Source organism: Hyperoodon ampullatus (genome assembly GCF_949752795.1).
Source record: "Hyperoodon ampullatus genome assembly, chromosome: 7".
NCBI lineage: Eukaryota > Metazoa > Chordata > Mammalia > Artiodactyla > Ziphiidae > Hyperoodon > Hyperoodon ampullatus.
The window spans coordinates 83,867,727-83,885,082 of record NC_136920.1 but is presented as its reverse complement, the minus strand read 5'-3'; the positions used below and the strand labels follow the sequence as shown (position 1 = coordinate 83,885,082).

The 17,356-nt window shown below is 45.0% G+C and overlaps 1 protein-coding gene across 3 annotated transcripts in view; it reads right to left on the bottom strand.

The window, feature by feature from the left end:
- Positions 1 to 13,701: 13,701 nt before the first annotated feature.
- OPCML (opioid binding protein/cell adhesion molecule like) overlaps positions 13,702 to 17,356 on the bottom strand; it is a gene marked incomplete at both ends in the record, with an annotated part of 1,078,949 nt that continues 1,075,294 nt past the window's right edge. For all 3 annotated transcript variants that reach the window (XM_079709168.1, XM_079709170.1, XM_079709169.1), the window contains one exon: positions 13,702 to 13,802. In XM_079709168.1, the coding sequence (XP_079565294.1) occupies positions 13,702 to 13,802 (101 nt within the window). The remainder of the gene's footprint in view (positions 13,803 to 17,356) is intronic.

The window sequence follows — 17,356 nt, the reverse complement described above, 5'->3', positions numbered from 1 at the left end:
TCCAAAGTTTCCCCCAGTGGGATGTGACCTCTGAGGACCATGCCTCACCATTTAACATTTTAATCATACGAATGTGTGCATGCGTGTGTGTGTGTGTATGTGTGTGTGTGTTGTCCTCTTAATTCTATCCATTGCCTGCAGGGCAGGGACCCCATTTAATGTCATTGGATTCTCTATTGGACTTAGTATGATGCTGGCACACAGTATGTACTCCTACAAGGGGGGCCATGGATGTGGGGAGCCCACCGGTCCAAAGGCCTGGATCTAATTCACTCCCCAGCACCCTACCCTTATCAGTCCTTACTCATGGTTGTTCATGGGAAGTGAGGCTGGGTTAACGTTTCACTCCTGTTGAGTTCTCCCTGTGAGCTAAGGTAGGAAGGTGCCATGTAAGCAGGGTGGGATGCAGATGACCCTTTGGGGGTCACAGTGCTTGCCTATGAGTAAGAGGAAAATAGGATGAGGAAATTTGGCCTCCTCAGGGCAGCAGGTAGGGGCCTAGGATGTCTTGGTTCTAGAGTGAGAACAAAGCAAGTCAGGAGAGGAAAGATGGCCAGTGAAGGACCAGCAGCCCAGAGCCTGGGCCCCATTCTCGTCTGGGTGCTAAGCAGCTGGGAGAACTGGGGCTTGCTGTCGGGCCCTGGGTTGTAGTTGCTTTGTCTGAAAAACATGAACAGTGAAACCCAAGCTCCTTAGAAGACAGATACTTATAAAAATGCAAGATTAGCATTCCTGCCAAAGGGAAACAAACAGACAAGCAAACAAACCAAACAAGCAAAACAAATAAAGATGAAAACAGACAACCTGTTCTATCCAGACCCATTCCCTTTTAGACAAAGAAGTGAGTAGGAAAGTCCTATGGCAAATCTCAACATCTTTCATTTCTGGGTGATCCTTTCCCACCCACGACCGCCTACATCAACACTGGGGACCACAGACATGGACCACACAGAGCCCCCTGCCTCCCCCTTCCCACCCTACTGGCGTTGACTCCCCCCTTTCACTCTGCCCACTGCATCTCTACAAGGCTTCTGCTCAAGGGCCATTTTGATCATGCTTCTCAGCTCAAAAGCCATGGGTTCACTTATTCAATAGTTGCTGAGGTTTACAGTGTGCCAGGCACTGTTGTAGGTGTTTGGGAAGCACAGAAACAGTGAGCCAGGGGTAGTACAGGGTGACAGAGAACACATGACAGACAGAGAAGTCAACGGAGGAAGAGAGAAATTTTAACACAGACATAGACATTATTGCCATTTATGTAAAGTCAGTTGTTCCCAGCTGCCTGAATAGACTCATGTTGGACCGAACAGAGTCTGAATTTCCATTGTCCAAAGTCTGTCTTCCTAGGCTGTGATTTTTGGTGATCTCTCTTGTTTTATCCAAACTAGGAAACAGAGAAAATCTATTCCCTCCTATTATATGATCGTCTATTGTGTACTGCATCCTGGAATTAAATTCTTTCCTCTCTTTAGTTCTTTGTAGGATCAAAGTTCCCTCCTGTGTGTTGCTTCTCCAAAGCTCTCAGACTTGTGCCTGTTTTAGCGTCAGACACATGTAAGCCAGCCCTATCAGGGGCTTGTTTCTCAATGGCAAAGCAGAAGGGGCCAGCCTGCAGAGCACAGGCATCTTCTAGACCCAACCTTTGGAGCCAGGAGAGTGCCATTTTCTTTCCAGAGGTGGAGAGCCCACCTTGCCTTCTGGAAGCTCACAAAGAAGGTAGGCATACACAGACTTAAGTGACTGCCCTTGGGTGAGTAAACAGAGCCCTGAGAACAGGGGGCCATGGGTGCTGAATTGGGAAGAGCATAGAGTATGGAATCAGAGGGACCCGCCATGGAGGTGGATTCCAACCCTGCCGACCTCTGGCCACGTGAGGACCTCTAGCCACCTGCCTCTGGGCTCCAGGGGGATAGCGCATCATGGTTGAGGCAGTTTGGATAGTGTATGAATTAGTACACGTGAGAGCCCCTAGCTCCACACATGATTTCAATAAACATAAATGTTAGCAGCGCTTGGCCCTTGCTCTGCTACTGCCACCCCACCTGCCCCCTCCCCTGTACACACATTGCAGTCCGAAGTCTTCACACTGCTGCTGGGCAAGAGATGGGCCGGCGGCAGGTTCACATCCACCTGTGCACATCACTGTGAAAGCACGTCACTCTCAAGAGACAGGATTCTTCCCCCCGCCGGGCACGGGCCTCCTCGTGTCTTACTCTCTTCCTCAGCAATTTCCAGTTTCTTAAGGTAAGAATTGAGAGGAAGGAGAGAGGCAGGTCGAAGAGTGACGAAACTGTCCACAGAACAGAGATCAGTACAGGGAAGAGCGGGGCAGGGACAATGGAGATTCTGCCAGTAACTCCACAAGGAATTGACATCAAAGTGGGCAAATTCAAACAAGCAGATCAACTCGGGTACCGGAGCACCGTCACACAGAGTGGAAGATGTGAGCCGGGAGGAATCACAGACGGGGTTGTCCACGCTGCCCGCGCAGCACTGAGACAGAGACTCTGGCTTCATCAAGAGAACAGGGCCTTTGTACCCGAGGGCCTCCGATGAGTCCCTTTACTGTCCTAGCTGACTCTACCATGCAGCAGCTAGTTCTCTAATAAGCTGATTTCCCCTGAGACCTTTACCGAGGAAGAGACAGAAACTGCAGTGATTTGGTCTTGTAACCACAGCAACCGTCCTTGCAAATCCGCCTTGCAGGGAATGAGGCCAGGAGCGAAAAAGGAAGCAGGCTCCATGGGTAGCACCCAGGCTGCCTTCTTTCTTAGACAACACAGAAAGCATCCCCTACCCCACGGGGTCCAGGCACCGGGGGATCCAGGGATATCCTCTGTGCTGTTGGAGTCGGTCTGCTGATTCGCCCAGGACTGCATGGAGGGAAAGGGAAAAGGGGAGAAGAAGGAGGGTTTCATTTAATACTTAGGGGCTGGATATTTTGCCAGGCTCTCTACACGTTTTGTTTCCTGTGACCCTGAGGACCACTCTGAGAATATGATATTTAAGCAGAGCCTTTCCTCCCACGATGTCTTCTGGACCATCATGTGGGGTAGATGTGGGGTGGTTGGAAAAGGGAAAAGACAGAGCAGAGGGTAGAGAAAAGAAACTCACTGAGTGGCCACTTCCTTGTGCCCGGCATCCAGGCCAGGAGCTTGCCCGTCCCTCCCACCGCATCTTCCCTCATCCACCTCGGGCCAGCACCATGGCAATTACAGAGACTACCCTACAGTCGAGGAAACCGAGGTTGTAAGAGAATCTGCTGTCAGCTCACAGGCACACAACTCGCCTATGGCAGAATCAGGACTTCGATCCCCGGCGTGCAGATTCTGCTACCTCATCTCAGAGCAGCACACACACCTGGGCTCAGACTCACGTGGCTGCGTGTTGACATGCACCTGTAGGGCCACCTGGACAACCACGTTGCTGGGAGATGCAGCAGACGCCATGCTTTCTGAGATGCAGCCTTCCCTAGTTTTACGAGAGTCTCTCTGGGATCATTGGGGAAAAAATTAACAGAGCCAGAAGTACATCCATATTCTTGAGTCATTCAAGTGGAATGTATTCCTCTTAGAAGTAGCTCTCTGAGGAGGTTTGGCAGCCTACAAACCTTTCTGAAATTTGTTCAAGAGCAAATGAGCATCAAGCAACGCAGTATAACAGGACGAAGAGGACTTGCCTGACTCTAATACATGTAACAGATGAATTCTCAGTGCCCGGTCATTCCCCCATCACCCACTGAATAGAGGTTGGGCCCCTTGCCTTAGACACAAGAAGTGCCAAATCCCATCCTGGAGTGGGGATAGCTGTGCAGGTTTCTCCCCTTCCCGCTTAAATACTCTGGAATCTCTTGACTGTCTAATCAGGGAGCTGCTCTCTACCCCTTCATCACGACAAACAATGAAGGCAACACCTTTGTAAAACAAAATTAAGGTGCAGAGGAAATGGGGGATGATAAGTGAATGGCAATGATCCAAGGAGCTAGAGTTCCTATGGAATTAAAGTGGGAGGTCGAGGAAGGAAATCAGGCTCCCTTGTAGAGGATGATGGTATAATTAGATGACTCAGGAAAATGCTGATGGTGCTAAATCTCTCCACCTGGAAGTTCTAAGCATGTTTAAAAATGAATAAATCAAAAATTGGGTGGGACCTCATCCTCCTCCTAAGTTTTCAGAATCATAGAATGGTAGCATCTCCTACCCAGTTGGCTAACTGAGAAACCTGGAATATTCCTCCTATTTCACATTCTCCATCACCCCAGGCATCTAGTCTTTCTTACTTGATTTACCTCCTAAAACTCACCCCAACTTGCTTGGTTATTATGCCTTATCATTCCTCATCTGAATTATTTTAATTACTTCTAAAGGTAGTTTCTCCTTTGCCAGTTTGACCAATGCCCATTAAGCTGCCCTCCTGCCGTGGTGATATTTCTAAATTGCAAATACACTCTAGCCACTCTTATGATTAAATCCTTCTACAACTCCCCTATCTCTTTTAAGACAAGTCCCAACATCTCAGCATTTCTTGTCAAGATTTAAGGATCTTGTCCCTGTTTACCCCTTCTACCTGCCATGCCGCCTCTGCCCTCACCCATCTTGGGATGATCAGCGCTTGGAAGTTCTTGACCTTGCTGTGCTTCTCATGCCCGGATGGGTTCATCAAGTGTGAGCATCTACCATTACTTAGCTGATCCCCTCCCTTTCCCCAGCTAATTCCTTCTGTCTCTGCAAGACCCAGCTCAGGCATCTCCTCTTCTGGAGGTGAGCACTGAGCCCTGCGATCTGGCTACGTGTCCTCTCCTGGGCCCCTCTCGCCTTGACACCACCTACCATGTCGTGATGTAATAATTCTAAATCCTTCTCTGGCCTGGGATTTCCTGGACAGTCACTCTGCTTCTCACATTTTTATCCTCAGTACTTGTCACATACTAGCTGTCGATACATGTGTATTAAGTTGAAATGAACTTCTCCTCTCTCTATTTTTTCAACATTCCTGGGGGGTTCTACCAAGAATCTTCTCACTTTCCAGGCTTGTGTCCTTGAATCATCCAATACTCAGAGATTCCTTTCTTCCTTTTAAACTTAAATAACATAAAATATTTTGTTTTCATTTTTTTGAAAGAAGAAAACACAGTTGAGATTCTGCCATATAGAGGATCAGTTAAGTGAGGACATGGAGGGAAGTCTAGGGGAACAACAGGAGAAAAAGAAATGACTAACGTTTAGTTTGCAACTAATACGTAACAGGTACAATGTTAAACATCCTTACCTACTCACACCTAATAATTCTCACGGTCAGTCTTCTGATGTGGGTATTATTAGCACCTTATTAATGAAGATGAGACTGGGTATCACACTATGTCTCTGAAGAGAAAATAGTTAGAGAACTTAAACTAAATAGAAGGAAACATGTCTTATAGGACAAAGCACATAATGGACAGGTAAGAACTGTAAATATTCTTATTTTGAAATAAGAGATGCTGTTAAACATTTAAATGCAAATGAGCCATGTCTTTTATCTTAAATTGCAGAGTTTTAGGCAAGTGGCGGTCCAGTGATTAAGACTTCACCTTCCAGGGCAGGGGGTGCAGGTTCAATCCCTGGTCAGGTAGCTAAGATCCCACATGCCTCACGGCCAAAAAATCAAAACATGAAACAGAAGCAATATTGTAACAAATTCAATAAAGACTTTAAAAATGGTTCACATCAAATATATATATATATATATATATATATATATATATATATATATATAAATGTCTTATCTGAACAAACTCAGTTTAGAGGAAACCATTCAGCAGGACCATACTCTCTGCCGCTCACCCTTCCACTCTCAGCTCTGCCTGTGCTCCCCAGTCTCTGCTTCCTCTTACCCTCATCAGAAAGGTTTATGGAGTTTTGAGATCCAATGAAAGACTCTCAACACCCCCCGCCAAAAAAAATCCTTCTATTGCAAGCAGATTTGACGTTCTCTAGATGGTATGTGCTGTGGTCCTGGTGCCCCATTTATTTGCATAGTGATCTACCTGTTCACAATATCCCCTGCCTCCATCAGCTTACTGCATGCCTGGGACAGGGGCAGAGGGAAGAAGCGTCCTAATTATCTCTCAATATTTGCTCCCTCTGCAGCACCCTCTCATATCTCTATCCTAAGAGCTGCAATATGACCCTGTATGTTTTCTTTGTATACAGCTGTTTTCACTTCTTAGATGTGAGATCCTTAAGGGAGTTCCTCTCTAAATTCAATGCATGGATGAATAAATGAATACACGGAAAATCATTTAAGGAAAAAAGAGACTTCCTAATGGACAGATGAACATGTTAAAGAAAGGTAGCATCATCTGTAGCTTGAGGGTGCTGGTTTTTAAAACTGATCATAGGATTTGGTACTAATCAGTCCCATCCCCTCGTCTTCATCAAAATAGGTCATTTATTTAACAGAAAATCAAACAGAAAAGAAGGAACACCTGCCAGTTGAGGTCTCTCCTGTCTATTTCCTCAGTCAGTTCTCATGTTCATGGCTTGACTACCTTCCTAGTGTTAGAAAGTTATACATTAACATCTGCTCCTCGGGGTGTTTCCACCACACTCCCAGTTCCCCACCTTCTGCCGGCTGTCATAATCTGGATAGGAGGAAGTATGTCCTTAATAAATATCCTAAAGCTCTTCTCTACGTATATGTTTTTAATAGGGTGCATTGTGGGTGAAGGTAATGAAAATGCATCCTATCGTTTAGCTGCCATGCTTAAGAATAACTAGATAAAGCCTCCCCTGCAGAATGGAAAGGTAACAGCAAAGATTTTCATTACCCACTTCAAGTGGGTTGGTAAATAGGTATGTCTGCCAAAGACTGGTTGGAGGATGCTTGCTGGATGGATTGACAGGTGAAGAATGGCTAGACAGTTTAAATAAATAGGAGGGGAACTGTCATATTAGGGTGGTGCATGAGTGAATAGATGGAATAAGGGTTAGAAAAATGGGGGAATAATATGTGAGTGAATAGGTGAATGGTTAGCTGATGGAGAAATAAATTGGTACATCGATGATTGATGGAGCTGAGTGGCCAGATGAAGTGAAAGACCGATAAATGTCTATGCAAGCAGGCAAGCAGATGGATGGGTAAATGCTGTGGTATGAACAGGAGCAGGAGAGGGTCAGGCGAGGATGGAGAGAGGATGATTAAAAGGAAGAAGAAAAAGGAGAGGGTGACGGGGAGCTCTAAAGGCATTAAGACGTTAGAACTGGAAATTCATTTCCTCGACAAGTCATGATTTTACAATGAGTCTGAGGAAATTAGAAACGCTCCATCACTGGTACCCACCATGTCCTCCGTATTTTAATTTACAAGGAACATGATTGAGTCTATCAAGTTATCTGTGTTCCATCCCCTGTAGGGGAAACAGAGTCATGAAAGGCCAGGATTAGCCCTTGTCTGTCTAGGAAGCCTTGAGAAACAAGCCTCATAACTCCAGCTTGGGGTCTTGGCCAGAGAAGTTGTACAACTGAAGAATCTTCCCCCACTTTCTGCTGCGTGCCCAAATACTCATCGGCCACTGAACTAAGCTTTATTTGGGGGCAGTCTTAGGAATCCAGTGGTTGAAAGGGAAACAAAAACTGCCCAGGGAATTTTGATAGAACACACTGAGGGGGGTAAATTCACCAGTGGTGCAGCTGAGGAGACAAAGATGAGCAAGGTAAAACGTCCAGTCCAAGATCACACACGTAGTCAATGGCAGAGCTCAGAAGGGTTGGTTGATGTATAAATGGTTGGTGAGAATCTGGGTTGCAAGAAAGGGGTTAATACCTATTCCTTCAGAAGAGCAGATGAATGTGTGACCAAGTGGTGGGAGCTTTACTGAAAGAGAAAGATGTTTTAGGAAAGACAATCGGAGGAAAGGAGCTCGTTCTCCAGATCTCTTTCTCATGCTATTACCCTATAGATGCTACAGTAAACCTAAGACAGAGAACAGTTCCTCCAATGGCATGTGGTTTTAGGAATAAATGTGCTATCATAGTCACCATATTTTCTCATACTGACTCCTGTCAAAGTCGTGCTTGATCGAGTGGACTCAACCTGCAAGAACTCTTAAGGAGTGCTCACACCAAGCAGTATCTGGTCATTCTTTTTCTGAAACTTCTCTTGTGATTTCATTTTAGCCTAGGTCAATAAATAGTTTAGACTTTGAGGCTGCAGCTGCATTTTATAATATTGTATTTTATATTATTTGTGTCATAGATATGTGATATACAATTGTAATATGAAATTGCCTAGGCTTCATAGTATTCTCCATGCATGTGGATACATACATGCATGAGAGAGAGAGAGAGAGAGAGAAATGCTACTCAGTTTTCTGGTTGCATCTGCTTCCCAAAGCCTAAACCACACACACGGGAGAAGCATAGCCTGCCTAGTTTTCTCCATTCCTGGATACCCAGTGAGGTGTCCTAATAAACAGCCCCCCAAAAGTTACAAATTTCTTTGAACTTTATTGATACACTGCACAATCACAACCATCTCGTATTCATCCTGAATTAGAAAAGGTTACAACTACAATGTAACATGCACAAAATTCAGGTAGTATATTCACCCTTAATACAATTATTGACAGAAATCAAGTCTTCATTGATTTTTGAAGGAAAAAATAAGAAAGAAAATAGAAGAAGAAAAAAAAAAACTCTAGAAGGCTGACAAAGTTATACTCTTGTATCATGTGATAAAATTTTAAAGCATTTGAACATAGATTTGTTTTAAGGATAATTGTGAAAATGGGCACACCCATGGTCTGACACATCTATAACGGCACCATTGATAAGTCATATTTTTTTTTAATCTAGAGGACTCTGAACTTGACAGATACATTTTCGTACACCCACACATTCCTCACAACTGCACTTTACATGTCACAAAATGTTCTGAATGATTTAAAAAGCTCCCTTTAATTAACACAAGGGCAGCTATTATTACTTATCATTGCTATGATTGATATCATTATAAATCTGCCAATAGCATAGAATGTGGCCCCCCCCAGAAAAAGAGCAGAGGGTTCACCATCTTTCCTTCCCCACTCAGGGTCATGGAACAACTAAAACAACCCTGTGCCTTTAAAAGGGCACTGTTGAAAGAAACAAAATGGAATGTCTTTCAAAATATGGGAAATTAGGCTTCGCTGGCTACTTTCAGGCTGATGACAATCGTGTCTAATTGAGTCCACTCCGCATCCTCTTGGACTGCCAATGCTCTGCACCTGAAGGTAAATTGCACTGGTTCTGCTCTCTCTTTTTGCCACATCTTTTAATTGCATATCTATTTCTTCCTCCTTTCATTTACTTCTCTTCTCTCAAGAAATGAGGGAAATGAGACTGGCATCTTTATTGTTGGCTGTTAGTGATGATTAGGAGTTTTCATCATATGGTATTTTTTGAAAATGTTGCCTTCCTAGTTACACACCTGTGAAGTTTTACTGCAACTGCTCCAACTTATTTGTCTTAAACTAAAATAAACAAGGAAGTTTTGAAGAGTAGGAGGGGAGGCAATTGGGCATAAGTTTCTAGGAGCAGGGCTCATGCAAAACGAAAGAAAACGATCCTCATTTTTGGAGAAAAAGAAAAAAAAAAGAATTTTGCCAACTAGAAACATTTTATGCTGCTTCCTCGAATTCCAGAGGTTAATTTTTTTTTTTTTTTAAATTCTGTGGAGGTTTCTGGTGGGGGGAAGGGAGGCTGGTTCCAGGTATGACAAAGCCAGTTTTTCTCTGGTGAGGACTCAGGGTCAGATTAGAAAAGATGACATGGCCCCTTCTCTCACCCCATTCCTCCCCTCCTACCAATAACATCCACACACAGCCACAGAGGAGAAAATCTTCCCTTGGCACTGGAAGTACCCACCAATCCACAGCCACTCCTGATGCACTGCGGTTGACAAGCTCTCCTGGAGACGGACCGCCCAGTTTAAGGTTCTCTACTCTTCTCATGTGACTTTTCCCGGCATAAGTAGAGATCACCAACTCCTCCATGTGGAGAGCAAGTTGCTGGATTGATGCAGAGACACATCCTTGAACTCATCCTTGGCTGTGGACTTGTCCCGAGTCCCAGAGGACACCTCCCACCCAGGTTTTGAGAACTAACTGACCAACCTGTGAAGCGAATTGTCTAGTGTGAGGCGTGGGTTTCAGAGGAAAGAGCCCCAGGCCTCTCTGTGATGCACAGCCTGAACTTCCCTTCTGTTTAGTTGAATACAACTAGAGCAGAACAGCCACACGTCATCTCTCTGTATAAAATAGGTGCATGTTTTGACCACCACTCGCCTGTATGGCCTCCCTCCCCCAGTTAAAACAAGAATGAGAAAAACTAAACACATTTTCTTCAACTTGCAGAAGACGGTATCAGGCACTTGACATTAAACTACTGAAAAGCAAGCTTGGCCAGGGCCTTAACACTAGCACTGGCATTGGAATTACTTTGGTGGGAATACGTATTAACTTGGTCTTGGAAGGGGGAGGGTTTCAGAGTACCTACATAGCTGAGTTCCTCTCACCTGATTTCCTGATAAGCCTTATTCAGTTTCCTTCCAACGTGCAAAACCTATGAAGAGCCACACGTCCTCAGAGACTTCATAATTCATTTTTTCCTCCTCTACCCTAACCTCTGACCCCATCACTGGCACCTCGAAAAAAATCTCTCCAGCAGGGCTTATCCATCCACCTGCCATATGTAAAGTGAATATGGATATTGTCTTTAGTAAGCGTTTGCTGCTCTATATGTTTCAAGATGCTGGGTAACAGCTCCCGTCCTATGGAGCCATCCCCACCAAAGGAACCCAAACAACCCAGAAGCTGGAGTACATCTGTTGTGCAGAAGGGTTTTCTTTCCCACTGCCCCATTTCCTTGGGTCTTGTTTCCTTGGTTTTCTTTATCCCAGACAGCTGAGGATTAACGGTAGGAGTTTTTCCCTCTGAAACAGGGCTGGAACCTGTAACTACCAGACATGCTTCCCAGTATCCAGTGGAAGAGGCTGCATGGAGTTCCACAGTGAGTCTGAGACCCAGGCTCATTGTGCTTGGAAGGTTCTGGATCCTCCTGGCTGAAGGAGGATGGGCGCCTTCCTCTAGATCAAGTCCCGGAGTGAGGAATATGCCCAGCTTGTCCATTTCAAGCACCGCGTTCTCCAAGACGGTACCGTCTCCACAGCCTCCACACTTATGTTACTCCAAAGGAACAAGGGTATTACCAGCAGAACATTCAAATGACACATTAAGCTCTCCTTCAGTGTCTGACACCAGCCCCACTCCAGGAGTCCCGTGTGGTGACAGGTCTGAAACACCGATGTCCGACCTGTAATTCTGACTCCACGCCTGTTCTAGACTGTTCCTGGAACTTGAAACCCACACACTGCTTTTGGCACATCATTTACGTTCCCCCAGTCTGGCTCCTGGCAACTCCGTGGGAAATGCAGATGTCTCTTTACAGCTGGAAAGTGTAATATTAATTTCATTCACGCCAGCTCTCTTACGGAAGCGCCTAGCTTCTTGTACGCCAAGACAGCCTACGTGTGTGTGTGTGTTTCTACACTGTGTACGTCATGTTCATGTGCTATAACGGACAAAAACAAAGAGGCGACATTTCAGAGGAAGAAGATCAATTAAGCATCGAAGTAATGGAACTCTGTGGAGCTGGTATTTCTCATATTTTAGACTGTGGAGCTGAAAGAGTTTTCCAGCAGGTCTCCAGCAGGCCTGTGAGACAGTCACTGTTGATGTTCCTTCTCATCCTCAGCAGGTCACTCCCTGCAGCACAGGACAAGGGCACAGCCCTGCAGGTTTTCAATGTCATTCTCTTGCAACCCTGGCACACTTGCTGGCTGAGTCCTTCTTGTCCCAGGAGACAATACAGAAAGATCAGGTCAGCTCTTCTTTGTGTTCTGGAAAGATCTGCTCTGAACATGGAGAGCTGAGGGCATTCTTCCCCAAAGCTCCTGGAGAAGCAGCCTGTATCCAAGGAAATTGTGTGTCACTTTCCCCTTCTGTTTGCAGTGTTGTGTTAATCAAGTGCTTGGAAATTGTCAGTTGCTCAAGTGCCCTCAGCTCAGAAGAGCTTCCTGAAACATATACCAGAGTTGTCAACACCCCCCCCCCAATGTAATTGGCTTTCATCAGCTTTTTACTGGATAGTTTTCAAACATGAAACCAAAACTGGAGCAGAGAGGAGACAATAGCAGAAGTCATCCCACTCAGATGGACTGTTCTCTTCACACTGCAGAGACAGAGGTGTGTTTTTTCTCTCACTTTCTTGCTATTAAGCACAGTCCCATAGCTTCCTGGCATGCACTTTCTTGAAAGGCTGAGAGAAACATAAATTTTGGCACCTTGTCCTTCCGGTAAGAAAGAAAAAATACTATACTCATCAAGGCTTTGCCAAGGCTTATCTGCTTCCCAAGAAGGTGTTTCTCAATACACAGACAGTCTCTGCTGGGAAGAGTGAGTGACCGATCATTCGATTGCTACTTTTGTCCATCTCTTACCAGTATCTACTTTGGGTAGATGGGCTAGCACATTCCAGACAGTCCATGACATATTGCCTTTCTATGTTGTTAGCCTGTGAGATCATTGGCTTTCGCATGAGAAGCTGATAGGTCATTTTGAAGATGCCAATATCTGCAGAAGGTAGAGGAGACATGAATCCAGTGGAATAGACACAATATGGTTAGAGATTAATGTGGTGATGGATTGATAGTGAAGAGTGGGGAAAGAAATAGAAAGACATAGAAAGATGTGTTAGATAATTACATTGATAGATTGATAAATAAAGTAAATAGATTGCTAGAGAAGAAGATGGGTGGGTAGATAACTGGATGGAACGATCAATCAGACAGTTGAGTAGATGGATAACCATATGATTACTTTCATAGAGAGCTTGATAAAACCTAAATAATCACCCATCTACGGATCATTGTTTATGAACTGGACAACATTTTTTTGAGAGAAGTACCATCCTCAAAATGCTTCCCCCTTTATTTGGTCACATGACTTCTAAATGTTTAGTTTTGGGTTGTGTGTATATCCTTAAACTTCAAATCCCTATAGCTGGTAGAGAAAGCAGATAGGGCAGAATGGCTAAAAAGATGGCAATGTTTCATATATATTTAGAGAGAGAACTTCCCAGAAAGAAAGGATGTGAACCCTCATGTAATTAGACAATAATAAACATGGAAGGAGTGATATGTACATTATAGTCAGGAAAATGGTCCAAAGCTTAAAAGACGCAGATAATAGGAAACTTGGATATAATTCTTGCTGTGCACTACATTATAAGTGAAGTTGTGTCTTCAGGGTGTTTATCACGAGGCACATTTTCTGCCCAGATGGAGCTTATGGTTTACTGGGGGGGGTCGGGTTGGTGGTGACGGTGTTGGGAAGGCAGAGGAAAGGGAAGGGCCAAGGTAGAGGAACAGATTCCATTTTTGGACACACCAATGAATGATTATCCTACACATGGTAGAACCCTGCACACCCCTCCCCACCAACCCCGCTCATTCAAACTGGATAGAAAAATCAAATAAACAGACCAACCAAACAAAGAAAGAATCAAATCAAGAAGAAGAACAGAAACAAACAAAAAGAAGCCCAAACTGGTTTGCTCTCCGCAGTGTAGGTAAAGTCTGTGATATGGAGAAGCAGGCGTTGCTCAGAAGACCTATGGTTTCTTATCAAAACTTGATGAAGAAGTGGGCAAAGAGGGTCCCTGATAGCCAGAGGCAAGCCAGCGCTCTAGAGGCCGAGTTTACACCATCAATGACAGCTCCAGGCCCTGTGTGGGAGAAAGAGAGACAGACCCATTAGCGCACACCCAGAGGGCACCATCCTCATCCCCTGACAAGCACCGCATAGACATGCTTCTCTGTGAGCAGCTCCCACCCACCAGTGACCCTTCCAAGTCTGCGTAAATGGAAAGTGCCCACTGGGAGAAACTCAAAGGGGCTTATCACTGGGATGCCTGGACCCTACAGCCTGCTCTCAAAGACTGAGGTTTAAAAACTAAAAGAGGGAGAGAGAGGGAATGGTTACACGTGCAGGCTGACAGGTTAGGGCAGGACCTTTGTAAGCAGCGCCTCTACCTGTGTTCTCTCCTTGGAAATCGTGTCCAGAACAGGGGTGGGAGGGGAAGGAGGGGGATGAGGGTCAGAGTGGAGGGAAGAGGTGGGAGGAGGAAGGAGAGGAAGAGAAGATTTTGTGAAACACAGGAGTCTAGGTGTTGATGTGGCTGACTTTTCATCTGGTGTGACTGGGATATTGGGACGGCGTCTCCCAAAGCTGCTGAGGAAGAATGAATACGTACACCCAGAGTTTTAAAGACTATGGTTGGGTTTATCCCAGCAGTCAGCGATGCGTCTCCAGAGGTGACAAAGATGACCCCCGTTCTCAGACCCAACAGCCACCTTACGCCCCTGCCTGGCAGGACTCTCCCTCAACCTCTTTCTTTCTTCTTCCCTCTCTCTGGCCCTTTTACACAGCCCTCGTGAAACCCTCACATTCCGCTGTGAAATAAGACCATGGAATCACAGGTGCGATTCCTTTCCCTTCATCTGCATCCTTGAGAAGACAAACCATGTGCACTCGGATCGCCTTGCCTGTTCCGAGGGCCCAGGGTGGAAGGCTGAGTGTCCAGCTCTGCCCCTGTACTCCTCCATCACCTTTATTTACCAGCATCAGAATTTAGGGTCATAAGCAAGACAAGAGTAGCCAGCGAGCAGGGAGCAGAGTATTCCGGGGAAAGCAAAACTAAGTGTTAGTCCAGGGATTAGAAGCAACTCTGTAGGGCCAGTGACAAACGGAAGGAGTGACAGGCAAGAAACGCAGGGCTTCACCGCCTCCTTTACTAGTAAATTGGCTTGTTGGAAATAACTTTACTACTGAAAAAAGACTCAGTGGTGCAGGGTCTCCTCAGACAGGAGCCATGTCATGTGGCTTGCTGGTCATTGTAATGGCGCGGATCCAGGGCTTGCTGGGCGGGCAGAGATGCTGTCAGCCTGGGGATGGATGGTTCTCTCACTCCAGCAGCTGGCATCCAACTGTTCCCAACTGTTATAGAGTATTTGCAGATAAGGGCCGAGTCCAGCCCTTAGCCCATTGCTATGGTCCCCACGACAGCTTCATAAATATTTATAGAAAGTAGCCTGACTCTGGGGCCCCATCAGTCCAGGCATATATCCTAGGAACTGTACTGGCCTACGGAATGTGCTGAGGTTGAAAAGGCCCAGTTTGAAGCTCAAGGTAATTCTCTATATTGTCTTCTGCAAAAGATGAGTGATTTAGATTTTTAAATGAGTTTAAAAGGAAATGGGCAACACAGATGTATAAGACCCATATGTTTTTGTAAAGAATATTTAAAGTAAAAAGTATATATTGTATATATGATATATGTTCACTAGTTATATATATATATATATGTATATATATGCATGTGTGTGTGTCTTTGTCTAATTCATTATATTGATATCAACTTAAGAAACAATTGAATGGGCTCCATTCTAGATAGACAGAGGCCTTTAGTTTAGGAATCACTTTATTCCAAGTTCTACCAGTGGGCTTAGCATTTCTGGGGATGTCATGCTACCAGCACAAGGTTGAATGTAGCTAAAACAAACAGGAAAGGAGGAGTATTAGGAAGACAAAGCAGTGCGAGCTGCAGGGAAAGGAGGAAGAATCATCAAGAGGGCAGGTAGCAGTGGCAGGAAGATGTTCATGCTGCTTAGGCAGGGGTGTTACAGCCTCAGCTCGCTTCAACTGAGTTCTCCAAGGAGTGGAACTCTGAGGGGCCTCGGTAGGCACAGAGGCTGCTCAGCCACTTGGGGGGATGAGATAAGGCGTACTTAGATGGTGCTTTCTGTGTGGCAAACATGACTCTAAATGCTGAACATCTAATCCATTTTATCTTTATGAAACCCTATGGCATTCCTATTTTATTTTTATTTTTTATTTTTTCCTTGTTTAAAAGGCTTTTAATATAAAGCAGATAACTTTTTGCAACATTTCCCAAACTTTTCATTATCCAATTGGCTGAGGCTTGTCAACGATTATCATTTCACAACATCTCCATTTTTTTTTACATCTTTATTGGCGTATAATTGTTTTACAATGGTGTGTTAGTTTCTGCTTTATAACAAAGTGAATCAGTTATACATATACATATGTTCCCATATCTCTTAAAAATACGGAACGCTTCACGAATTTGCATGTCATCCTTGTGCAGGGGCCATGCTAATCTTCTCTGTATCGCTCCAATTTTAGTATACGTGCTACCGAAGCGAGCACAGCATTCCTATTTTATAGATGGGGAATTGAGAAACAGAGCAGATAAGTACCCTGCCTATGGCCACATAAGACAATACACCCAGAGCTGGATTAGAACTGAGTCACTCTGTCTACAGGCTTGGTGCCCTTGATTATCACAACTCTTACTTCCTCTCTGTGGAAAACAATCCTTTGTGCATGTTTACCAGAGGCCACAGCATCATGGAATAATGGCCTGGGGATCTGGAGACCCAATTTCTCCATGTGACTCTGCTGCTTCCTAGCTGAGTGCCAGCTCCTCTCTGGCCTTGGTTCTCCCACCTGCAGTGAGAGGAGGCTGGGATGCATGACCTCTGAGCTCTTCTCCTTTAGTACCCTGAGTTACTGAATGGCTGGAAACTCTGCATCTGGTCCCAGAAGGGACAGCTGGGGAGCAGCCAGATGGCCTTTTCCAGTGGTACAAAACCATCACCACTCCTGCTTTCTGCACCTCAGCATGCCATCTCCTGAGACAGCAAGAGGGCACCAAACATTCCTAGACCCTAAAGTTTCCTTTTCTGTAGCCTCATTTTCTATGCATTTTCAGGAAATTTTATTCCTTAGCAGGCATTATAAGCCCTGCTTTAAGCATCAGATGACATGGCAATTTATTGACAGAGTGCCTCTGGCCAATCAGTGTATGAGAAAGGGCTGAGCTATTCTGGCCAAAGAGTTTACCTAATCTACTAGGATAGAGATGAAACTAGCCTTGCTTTCCTCTTATGGATCCTGGACACATTTGAGATTTGGCAGTTGGGCCTACCGGAAGCGAGGGGCCTACAGGAAGTCTCTCAGGCTTTGTTCAAAGCTGGGAGAGAGTGGCTTACGCCCGTGTACCATACTCCAGGTTGGAGGAATGTAAGACAAAGGCCATCAACGATGAACTGATTCTTTAATGGCATCTTCAAGGTAACCCTGATCCTACTGGAAATGAGGGGAAAAAAGGAATCTGGTTTGGGTCTCTCCCATAGGCTTTCTGTATGCTAAGGCCACTCACCTGATTATGCAAATGCTTCTTTGTGTTTTAATACA